Genomic DNA, 12,761 nt, shown 5'->3' on the forward strand with positions numbered 1-12,761 from the left:
ATCTACGTTCCAATTCCTACAATCCATTGCCACTCATTGGTACGGATTTATAGTAATTTTATCTCATATCTCTATCTTAGCACACACATTAGCACATATTAAGGGTAACATTTTCTTATTATGTCAATGAGTCAAGTACCTACTCTAATTTTTTTTATTGTTTATAGTGTTGCAATCGATTAATTTAATCTTTTTAATATGGCTGAATCAGTTATAGTTAAATAATAAATATATAAATAAGAAAAAGATTTAGGCTTGTTTTCCGGGAAGTAAATATGGTTGTAAACAAAAGTTTAAAATGACAACACAATGGGTGTTGTCATTTTAAACTTTTGTTTTGCTTAGAAACACGGCATTTTATTTAAATTTGCATTAAATCTGAAACCGTCCACGAAACTAATCGAAATTAACGAATAATAATATATCTGTCTTTTTGGTACGCATTGCGCTTCATAGACAAAAAGAAACCCAACTATATGTTCACTAATTCGGCTGGGTTCCTATGAGCGATCAAACAAATCGGAACAATTTGCTTGCTTATTTGATATAAAAATTGATGTGATTTTTTTTAGTTATATTATTTTGTACTTCTATTTGTATGGTATGGTATGTTTAATTAATTTCAGTTTCCTTTCTATACGTTGCTTACTATGAAAAAAAACATTATAGCTCGATCGCAAATTGCTTGCTTTTTACAATGAAATTGAACAGACTATACAAGCTGCGAGATTAAGGAAGCCAAATGAAGGAGCTACTATACTGAGAAGTAAGCGCAACAAGGAAGAAGGCTCTAAGATATTCTTCTTCTTCTTCTTCTTTTGCTTTTTTTTGGCTTTTAGGTGTGCCAAATCGGCACGTTGTATTTCGCCAATGTACGTATACTCTCTAAGATCTTACAGTGACGGGTATCCTTTTGTATATATTTTTTGTTTAGGATCTGTCCCCCTTCCTGTAAAATGCCATGTTGGCAACATTGTTATGCGTAATCTACACTCTCGTGCTAAATATTGTTTAGTAAGGCTTGACGAGAATGTGTAGCGCACCAACTCTTCATTCTTGTTAAAATAAGGCAGTGGAACTTGCCCTTAAGTAACAAAGATAGCACTATGTGTGTTTCACTTTCAAACAGACATTTTTAATTTTCCAGTATAAAACATCAACGCTGCCATTTTCGTTTTGTGGCACGGTTATAGCGGCAGTTAAAGTGAAATAGCTCTTATTTATCTACAAATATTTTATTTTACAATTTAGTGCACGGGAAATTATAAGGTGTTTGTTTGCCGGTGTAACAAAACTTAACATCTTGAAGTGTCTTCTGTCCGATCTAGTAATTGTTGACTTCCTTGGGTGGAACTGGTGAGTTCTTGTATCAATATTTCGCTTATTTTCTGACTTAATACTGATATATGTGCAGTTTTTGGTATGTCCAACTCTTGTGATTGACTAACTTGTGATTTTTGTGTTTTACAAAAAGAATAAACAGTGTCCTGTGACTTGAATGTGTGCTTCAAGAAATGGGCGTAGCGATTTAACACTTTAACATCGTCATTCACCTCTTACGGAGGCTGATGATCATGTTTCATAATCAGAACTTACTCATAGTTAACTCATCATACCAGAAAATTTATATCATTTTAATTTAGTCCAATTGACAACTATCAGTTTCTGTGTGAATATTTACTATAGTGTTGTCTATTTATAATTTGGCATCACCATGTGACCAATAATCGTAGTAGCCCCGGTTCAAGGCAGTTGTAGCTCCTGCTGTACCCAGGTTTAGGAGTTCAGGTATGTAGTTTGCCAAGGGAGTCTGCTCAAACATATACTAATTTGACATAATGAATCACTTTTGTTGATTAGAAGCTCTGGCATATTGCATTATCTTAGTACCAATAACTCATTTTTGTAAATTTAATAGCTTAAGTAATTCCTGCTAAACAACATCCATAGATATTATGTAGATTCCTGCAATTCTAGAGCCATCTTTTTTTGTGGGGATATGCACATGGGCACAGCTCTATTAGGAGGCACGATGGTTATGTTAGATACCTAAAAATTAAATACTTTTGCGCACATCCGCGAAACGCTAGATGCCCCTAGCCCAGCAAGAACAATAAATATTCAAATTCAAATTCAAAATTTCTTTATTCATGTAGGCCTATCACAGGCACTTATGAAGCATTCATACATATTTGTTTACATAATTGTAACGGGATGGTGATAACTTCGTTCGCCAACTTAAATCTAAAGCTACGAGGGTTCCAAACCCGCCCTGGTCTAAGAAGAGCCCACAACAAACTTAGCCGGGTAAAACAAATTTATCAGGTCTAGTCTGTTATCTCACTAATCATCAACCACCGTAGTCTTTCAGATATAATATATTGTAAATTCAGGCGTCTGGTCAAGTCCGTAGGTGCTATCAAGTGAGACAAATATATACTCTAATTAAGATATTGTCTTCACTTTACCTGATTACTGCTCTTACCAAGCATAATTCAGTGCAACTCACATGAATCAATTTTCTTACAAAACATATGTGTTTTCCATCTCCCATTATAAGTTATCACAGCATTAAGCAGCTTGTTAGTATTCCATTGTAATATTCTTAAACAAGTAGAGCATACTTCAAATGTAAATATATTTTATGGGCTGTATCAGATTAATCATTATACTTACATAAACCCTAATGCATCTAATAAGGTTATACTTTTTAAATAGAAAAATTAGTATTTTAATTAAAGTAATTAAATAATAGGAACTGTATTATTGTCTTTAATCAACCCTTGAACCTCTCAGAGCAAACACTTACCCGCTTAATAATAAATGTGGCATAACATTAGAATAATTATGCAGTGTTTTGTTACACTTAAACTGACAGTACCTTTTAATGATGGAATGTGACTAAACACAGTTTACCTATTCTAATGCTACACCATATTTATTAATATGTGGTTTAATACACCCAAATAAAATTTGTGTTTAGCACCATAGCAATAGTTTTTTATTATAGAATGAAGTGTGTAACGGTAAATTTAACAATATTATAATAATATATATAAAATTAAATAATAAAGTCTGTCATATATAAGTATCTACATCATTTGTTTACCTTTTCTTAACAAAAGTAAAACCAAGTGGGTAGTTTAATTAACACATGTATAAACTGTCAAGTTTTGCTACCTAGCTCAATAAACGTGTTACTATGCAATATCGTATTATTTATACATAATAGTGGCGACGAGGCGAAAATTTAATTAAAATGGACCACAAATCAGTGAAATTTAATGAATTTAATCAAAAAACGGATGTATGGGACAATTACATCGACCGGTTAAAGTTTTGTTTTGAGGCTAATGGCATCATGTTAGACGGCGCCAAACGAGCGAATTTCTTTACTGTGTGTGGAGCGGAAGTCTTTGAGACTCTTTTGGCCTTGATTACACCAAGGAAAGCTAGTGATGTGACATTTGTTGAAATTGAAACAATTTTAACAAAACATTATAGCCCAAAGCCAAATGAAATCTCCATGTCATATAAATTCTACACACGGAACCAGAATACTAATGAAAATGCATCAGAATATATTGCACAGTTGAGGAAAATTAGCTCAAAATGTAATTTTATGGAATTAGAACGGATGCTACGTGACCGGCTTGTGTGTGGTATGAAAGATCGTCGTCTACAGTATGAACTCTTGAAAAAAGATAACCTGCATTATCAAGATGTTATTGATGCCATGTTAGCAGCAGAGACTGCAGGAAAAGACTACCATATGATTCATTCATCTATGGGTACAGAAAATAGCAGCACAAGTACAAACTGTGCAGCAGCAACAACAACTCAAAGCTCCTCAGTGGAAGAGATGGACATAAATGCAGTACAAACTAGATCAAATACACGACTATGTTTTCGGTGTGGTGATCGTCATGGTGGTGAATGTAGATTTATAAATGCCACCTGTCGGTTCTGTAAGAAGCGAGGCCATATTGAGAAGATTTGCTTGGTAAAGAAGAAATCTTTAAAGAGAAATATTAATTTCACAAATGATGAACACACAGATACACACTTGAATGGTATTTACAGCATTAACTGTGAAACCAAAGTATTACCATTTGTTGTTGAAGTATCATTGGAGAATATACCTGTTGTGATGCAGGTAGACACAGGTGCAAGTTTTTCATTAGTAAATGAATGCACTTGGAAGAATATAGAACATCAGAACCAACATATAACTCTTCAACCAGTGAACCTTACTCTACGTACATGGACAGATACACCTGTAATCTTACTTGGCCAAGCTAAACTACAAGCTCAATACAGAGACATCAAATGTTCACTAAATGTTATTATAGCAAAGGGTCGGGGCCCCAATCTTCTGGGAAGGGATTGGCTGGGCCCATTGAATATCGCATTGAATATCAATGTTATAGCTAACAATGATCTTGTGAACATTGAGAAGACAATTTTAAAATACAGCAACATCTTCAGGGATGGACTGGGCACATTTAGGGGAGATCCAGTGACCATACATCTCAAACCTGGTGCTACACCTAAGTTTTTCAAGGCTCGTCCAGTACCATATGCTATCAAGGCTAGAGTTGAAGAGGAAATTGATCGCTTGGTGGCTGAAGGTGTACTGAGGCCTTTATCTTATTCAGAATGGGCAACACCTGTTGTGCCAATAATAAAGAAGTCTGGAGACATTCGGTTATGTGGAGATTACCGTAGTACTGTCAACCAAGCAACTGAGTCGGACACCTACCCCATGCCAACAGCAAATGAGGTATTTGCTACAGTTGCAGGTGCGAAGTTCTTTACAACCTTAGACCTTGATAGAGCATACACACAAGTGAAAGTTCAAGACAGCACTGCTAAAATGTTAACATTAAACACATGCAAGGGTCTCTACTCCGTACATCGGTTACCTTTTGGAGTCAAAGCCTGCCCTGGAATATTCCAGAGACTCATGACAGCATTGCTAGCAGGAGTTCAAGGAGTGGCAGTCTTAATTGATGATATAATTGTAAGTGGTCCTACAATGCTGGAAATGCAACAACGACTTGAAACTGTTCTAGACAGGATACAAAAGGCTGGATTTCGTCTTAACAAGAGCAAATGTAAATTTGCTCAAGAAAAAGTAGAATTTTTAGGTTTTGTGATTAATGGAGAAGGTATCCACCCAGCTCCAAGTAAAATAGAAGCTGTAGTGAAGACGCCAGAACCACAGAATGTCCAGGAGTTACAGGCTTTCTTAGGACTGTATAATTTTTATGAAAGGTTTATACCCCACAAGGCAACTATACTTGAGCCATTACATAGACTACTAGATAAGTCTCAAACATGGCAATGGACTCAACGGGAACGAGATGCATTCAATAAAGCTAAACAGTTGCTTACATTTGAAACCACATTAGTTCATTATGATTTATACAAACCACTAATTCTTACGTGTGATAGTTCACAATATGGCGTTGGGGCAGTGCTATCGCATGTGATGGAAAACGGACAAGAAAGACCGATCGCAATGAGTTCTAGGACATTAAATTCCCACGAACGACGGTATTCACAGTTGGACAAAGAAGCGACTGCCATTATGTTTGGCATTAAAAAGTTTCACAATTATTTAGCGGGGAGGAATTTTACTGTGATAACCGACCACAAGCCCCTACTTGGAATATTCGATCCAAAAAGGCCAATGCCATGTATTTTATCACCTCGTTTGACAAGAATCGCAATAGCATTAACTGCGCACGATTATAGCATTGCTTATCGACCAGGAACTGAAATCGGCAATGCAGACAGTTTAAGTCGATGGCCGCTACCTGTACCAGATCAAGAGGAACAACCTCTCTATGAAATACTACTGATGGCGGAAAATCTTAGTGATTTCCCTTTTACCGCGCTTGAGATATGCTCTGAAACGAAGAAAGATCAAACTCTCTCCCGAGTTGTTCACTTTCTACAAAGCGGATGGCCAAACAAAGTTAACGATCGTGATTTACGAGTATATTGGTTACATAGATCAGAGCTCTCTCTACAAAATGGTTGTGTATTATTAGGTGGTCGTGTCGTCATACCACGACCTCTTCGACAAACCATCTTACGCATGCTGCATACTACGCATAATGGAATTGTGCACACAAAAGCATTGGCCCGAAGTTATGTGTGGTGGCCACAATTGAGCGATGATATAAATGAATTAGTAAATAATTGCACTCGGTGTCTAGAAAATAGGCATATGCCTCCAAGATCATCACACGAGTGGATCGTTCCTTCAAGACCATGGTCCAGAATACATATTGACTTTGCAGGACCATTTATGAATAAAACTTTTCTTATAGTAGTTGATGCTTTTTCTAAATGGCCTGAAGTGCTAGTGCAGAAAAATGGGAAGAGATGTTAGGAATACCTAAATCAGCTGAAATTGAAACGTCAGGGGGGAAGATCAGAACTAAACGAAATGTTCATTCTAAAGTTCCATATTCTAGACCCAGTTGTTTTAATGAAAATAATGATTAAATTGATTACTTTATTTGTTTAATTTTATGTTATATTTTTAATAGTGTACTGTGGATTTCTTGATTTAAATTGTTAAACTTTAGTTAATTTACATGACATACTTGGGGGAAAGGTATGTCATATATAAGTATCTACATCATTTGTTTACCTTTTCTTAACAAAAGTAAAACCAAGTGGGTAGTTTAATTAACACATGTATAAACTGTCAAGTTTTGCTACCTAGCTCAATAAACGTGTTACTATGCAATATCGTATTATTTATACATAATAAAGTCATTACATTACAAGTGTACTTTTGAAAAAACAACTAAAAATGAAATTAAAATACCCCGCTGCTTAGGACAACCTATTATTATATATTAACAACTTTCCATAATGCTTGTTTTATCTTTCTCTTAATAACAAAGTGGTACAAAGTTACTTTTGGTATATTGCAAAACTTGTGGTACTTCTGCTCTCATTTAGTATTTTAGTTAATAGCAGAATCAGCCTGTTGGAAAGCAATAATAACATGAATCCATTACCAACATAGCCCACTAGAGAGCACGAGTATCCTCCCACAATGAGAAGGGGTTAGGGCGAAGTCCACCATGCTGGCCCAGTGTGGATTAGTGGACTCACAGGAATGCAGGTTTCCTCTCAATGATTTCCTTCACCTTTAAAGCAAGTGATATTTTAATTACTTAAAATGCACATAACTTGGTAAAATTAGAAGTGCATTCTGGGATTGAACTTGGCCCCCCAAAGTAAAGTCAAGTTCCTACCCAATTGTTATCACCTCTTCAAGGAATTCATTAGGAAGGAAGTTACAGGTTAAACAAAGTCTTGCATCAAATGGGCTAAAATTATACACTAAAAAAAATAAAAAATGTACTGCTATTATTGGTTGGTTTCTTGTTATTTCTTACTTTGTAAATGTTTGAATTTGTAATCAAGGAAATTTTCATATTTTTCTTTTAGTGTTTCTTTGTTATAATTGAATTGAATTAAATACTAAAATTTAGTCTGAAATGTACCAAGATTAAATAATACCATTTTTATGAATCATTCCCCCTTGTGTAGGGTTGATTTTGATTTAAATATTTGTGCGATGATCTCATGGGTTATTTGTGTGTGAGGGTGTAGGTAAGTAACCTTTATTAATTTATTACTTGTTGGTCTCATTCTTGGTGTGCCTTTTTACGAATTTTACAAATCCTATGAAAACATTTTGTTTTCCAAAGCTTAAAACCTCGGAACACAAACCGTTCCCACAGTATATGTTAATCTCCACCCATTCAACTACATCTTTGCTTAGTTATGGCGTTAAGTAAAGACAAACAAACAAACACACTTTCGCATTTATAATATTAGTATTTATTTTATAAAATGGTAAAATTCAGCCTACATTATTAAATTAAGTCATTCTTTGTTAAAAATTACTAAAACTCAACGCAACTAAACTAAACCCACGATAAAATTCCACGATAAACCCCAAGTGGTAAATAAAAAAAAATTGGCTCATTTCCCCACTTAATATAAACATATAAACTTATTGCCATACCATGCGTGCGAGAGAAAACAAGTCGTGTTATTAGTTTGCCAATTAAAAAACAATACAAAGACGTAGACTGTGTGCGCCCATTTTAAAATTGTTGCGTGTCGTATGCTTGTAAAGTGAATTAAATGTATTCGTTACTATTAGTCATAAAGACATGTCACAGAAGGAGGCCAAAACAATAGCGTTTATGTAACAGCTATTTCGTCAGCTGTTCTGCTGTTAGGAGGAAGCGTAAATGTGCTGTTTTTCTACCGATTTCCATTAGGGTTTTACATACTACATGCATACTATAGTATCCTAAATTAATGTGCCCAAGTAGCAACACAATTCGTCCGCATTTGATAGCCCAATTTCTGAGGAAGGGAGGCGAGCGAATCGACGCGCTGGGTCGGGGTATATTAGTGGGATAGCGTATAAGAAGTTGTACGCGATACAAGTGGTCGGGGCCCGCTAGTATAAGCTTAAAATAATTTAGAAGAGCAACGTCACGTCAAGTAGAACACCTTTCTTATTTTTCGTATCATTTTCATATAATTTTATTGGACTACTTTCTCAAATAAAAATTACATGCTTTTAGTTGGATCTAGCTTTGCGTACTGCATTTGAAATCTAAGGATGCCTAACTTCAACATCCATAATTTCGCTTTAGATTTTAAAAATAACAACATAAAATTGTTTTCGAAAGAGTTTGAGGTTTCTTCGAAGTTCGCGCATGACTTGAATGATATTAAATTATCATACTTACATACGTAGTTCCGGTACGATTATTAGTATAACCATACTAATAATCGTACCGGAACGCTTTATCGCTTGGCCGCTTTCTCATCATCATCACGATGAACCCATTACTGACCTTATATAGGTCTCGGGTTAGAATGAGAAGGGTTTAGGCCATAGTCTACCACGTTGAAAAAGTGCGGGTTGGTGGTAGTACCCACTTCGAGAACATTATGGAAAACTCTCAAGCATGCACGTTTCCTCACCTTCACCGTTAAAGCAAGTGATATTTTACTTGCTTACATTAAAACGTGCCGCGTATCGAACTCTGTACCCCGAAGAGGGAGGCCGAAGTCTTAACTACTTTGTTATTACCACTTAAAACATTACACGTCAAAGCTAAGAGACGTTTTATACGGTAATTTCGTAAAGTGGGTACCTAAATAAATAAACCGATAACTATAACTTGATATGTGCCAGATATTTTAATAAATTGATGAGCACTTTAACGCCGATAATTCTTATTTATTTAATGAATAATTTCAAGAAATATTTAAAACTAGCTGTTGCCCGCGACTTCGTCTGCGTTTGATTTTGTTTTTTCATGTGGCATTAAACTAAGTTGCAGTTAAAAAAAATTAAAGTATTCAGTATCGCTAAGCCTTAAATAAGGGGTTTGCTGCTGTCCGCTGAGGAGTTCTGTTCTCTATCTCGTCTCTCTATCATATCTCTCTATATGGTTTACAGTTAACAACTTACTTTTAAATGCAAAAAAAACAAAGTGTGTCGAATTTATCTTACCAAATGTAACGAAAATTGATAAAAATATAATGATAAATGGTGAATCACTAAAAATAGAGACTTCCACAGTTTTTCTGGGCGTGACCTTGGATAATAAGCTACAGTGGGGTGCCCATATAGATTCACTAGCGGGTAAACTAAGCTCGGCTGCCTACGCAGTCAGAAAAATTAGACAGATTACTGACGTTGAAATAGCTAGGCTAGTTTATTTTGCGTACTTTCATAGTGTTATGTCCTATGGAATCTTGTTATGGGGTAAAGCAGCTGATATCGAAACTATATTTATATTGCAGAAAAGAGCTGTACGGTCAATATATAAACTTAAATCACGCGAATCCCTCCGTGAGAAGTTTAAAGAAATAGGCATACTTACTGTAGCTTCACAATATATTTATAACAATATAGTATTTGTAAGACAACATATTAGTCTTTATACACAAAAAGTGGACATAAAAAGTCGACTTACAAGAAATGGTCATAAATTAGTGTCATCTGCATATCGTCTGCGTAAGGTACAGGGATCATTTGTGGGATTGAGTATACGCTTTTATAATATGATTCCTAAGGTGATTTTGGACCTGCCAATGCACAAGTTTAAAGAATTTGTTAAAACACATTTATTAGAGCGAGGTTACTATACAATTGATGAATTTTTTAATGACAAGGTTGCTTGGAAGCATCCGGCTCCGCTTTCAGCTCTCACAAGATAGAAAAATGAATGTTAAAATACAAAATGTAAATTGTTGATGTTGGAAAAGAGCAACTGCTGAGTTTCTTGCCGGCTTCTTCTCGGTAGAATCTGCCTTCCGAACCGGTGGTAGAATCACTACAAACAGACAGACTTGACGTTTCAAAAGTGCTTATATTAGGCCTACTTGAAATAAATGAATTTTGAATTTGAATTTGAATTATCTCCAACCACCGTTTGCGCAAAATTAAACACATGTTATAACCTCTATAGTACAAAAATAATTATTTAAATCGGTTATAATTTGTCGGAGTTATGGTGTAAAATATTCAAGCACTCCCAAAGGAACCCAGCTTAATGTCGGGATAAAAAGTATCTTATATTACTTCTAACACTTCAAAGAATATGTGTACAAAGTTTCATGAGGATCGGTTAAGTAGTTTTTGCGTGAAAGCGTAACAAACAAACTTACATTTATAATATTAGAGTAGGGATTAGTAGGGATTATATTTGATTCACAGTTCATGATTTAAGTCTTGAATGAGACCCGGACGATGCAAAGATACCTTACGGTGTCTTAGTCGTTATCACGTTTGATCGAATGAAGTTATGAAAGTTGCAATCACGTTTTCAATGGTCACTCTAGATGGTGTTGAAAAAGATACCGCAAACGCCGCCGTAGAAAATGACCCACATCCAGTCGACAATTCACATTGCAATAGCCTTAAAGCTTCGTGTTTTGTACAGTGTAACTAGCTGTTGGTATAACCAGCTGTTGCCCGCGTTTATTACAGTTTTTGACGTGACAACGTCTTATAAATTGGTTTGCCGGGTGACACTTCAAGAAACTGCGTTACGCTCCGCTCACGTTATGCGCTCACAATGAGAGCGAGTGAGAGGCACGCGCCCGCCTAAGAGCGAGAGAGACAGACATAAAAAGTGAAAGGCACGCGTCCCTTTGTAGTAAACGCTGTTTCATTGTACGCAAATGTATTGCAAGTTATTGTATGTATATTTGTATATAAATACGTATGTATGTGTAAAGGTAAAAATAAAATTTTGTTAATATGAAATTCAGTGCGAGATTCTTTGTATAAATTAATGTTTTAAATATAATTCTTTGTATAAATAAATGTTTTAAATTGTTACTATTATTTCATCCCTCTTCCTACTATACGAATGAATATTCACATTAAAATTATTTTACCACTCAAAGTCGTTGTCACGTAAAACTTTCGCCCGTATACCGACTTTACAGGCAACCAATTTATATATCTTTTTTTTTTGTTTTGGCGGGGGATGATCTTTTTAAAAGATACCCGATTCTGTTCTGGAGAATTTGGGTTATGTGAACCACTAAAACATCCTTTGTTAGCCAGCCTCAGCACGTATTGGGAGGCTCCGGGATCTCCTAGGAACGCACCGGTGCCTCCCTTGCACAACACTTGTAGTTCGTCCCAGGAAGATTAATAAATATATAAATATACTAGCTGTTGCCCGCGACTTCGTCTGCGTTTGATTTTGTTTTTAAAGTATTCAGTATCGTTAAGCCTTAAATGAGTATAGTAGTATATATATATATAACATGTGACTGTCAATTAATTAAAGACAAATAATTTGCAATAAAATAAAATTGCGACTATAATTAAAGATCTAAGCTATCCTATCTCTTAAGTTGGACCAGAATGCTCACGGTGTGCCAATTTAATTTAAAATCGGTTAAGTAGTTTAGGAGTACATCGCGGACAAACATCGTGACAGGAGATTTATATATATTAAGATATACTACGACAATACACACATCGCCATCTAGCCCCAAAGTAAGCGTAGCTTGTGTTATGGGTACTAAGATGACTGATGAATATTTTTATGAATAACATACATAAAAACTTATAATATACATATAAACACCCAGACACTGAAAAACATTCATGTTCATTACACTTTCATTTTCCAGTTGTGGGAATCGAACCCACGGCCTTGGATGCAGAAAGCAGGGTCGCTGCCCACTGCGTTAATCGGCCGTTAATTAATGTCTCGCGAATTCGTGTAGGTACGTCGTTGGGAAGTAAGGCAACACAGGTGGCTTTGCTTTGCCATTTAGCAAGCGGCTTTCTTCCCGGGGTTGTAAGTGGAGGTGATGACGTGACTGCTAGTCCCCGTCGGACCGTTCGCGACCTTGATGTCTCTTCGTCTGGTACTATTAAGCAGGCGAATGAGCGCGGTCTTCTCCGAGCGGGATTGTATTTTATCTGTCCCTTAGAAACGTTTTGATTTCAAAAAGTGGACTATGTCACTCTCCGTCCTTTCAACTAACTCTATACCAAAAATCAAGTTGATTGGTTAAATAAATAAATCGAAGCCGGTTCCGAACCCTTGTTACAGCGTCGGTATTTTGGGTACGCAACCCTAATGAGGTATATGAACAGAGCACTTAGCAGGGCATGCAAGAAAAGTCCTATCTTGTGTCGTCCTGTGTCCATCAACCCTAGACAT

The 12,761-nt window shown here is 35.9% G+C and overlaps 2 protein-coding genes across 2 annotated transcripts in view; both read left to right on the top strand.

The window, feature by feature from the left end:
- Positions 1 to 1,161: 1,161 nt before the first annotated feature.
- LOC120630827 (titin) overlaps positions 1,162 to 12,761 on the top strand; it is a 45,935-nt gene continuing 34,335 nt past the window's right edge. The window contains exon 1 of the mRNA XM_039900121.1: positions 1,162 to 1,356. The gene's annotated coding sequence lies outside the window, so the exon portion shown is untranslated. The remainder of the gene's footprint in view (positions 1,357 to 12,761) is intronic.
- On the top strand, positions 3,260 to 6,403 carry LOC120631235 (uncharacterized protein K02A2.6-like). The gene has a single exon (XM_039900716.1). The coding sequence runs from the start codon at positions 3,260 to 3,262 to the stop codon at positions 6,401 to 6,403; it is 3,144 nt and encodes a 1,047-aa protein (XP_039756650.1).

The sequence above is a fragment of the Pararge aegeria genome, chromosome 17 (genome assembly GCF_905163445.1).
Source record: "Pararge aegeria chromosome 17, ilParAegt1.1, whole genome shotgun sequence".
Taxonomy (NCBI): domain Eukaryota; kingdom Metazoa; phylum Arthropoda; class Insecta; order Lepidoptera; family Nymphalidae; genus Pararge; species Pararge aegeria.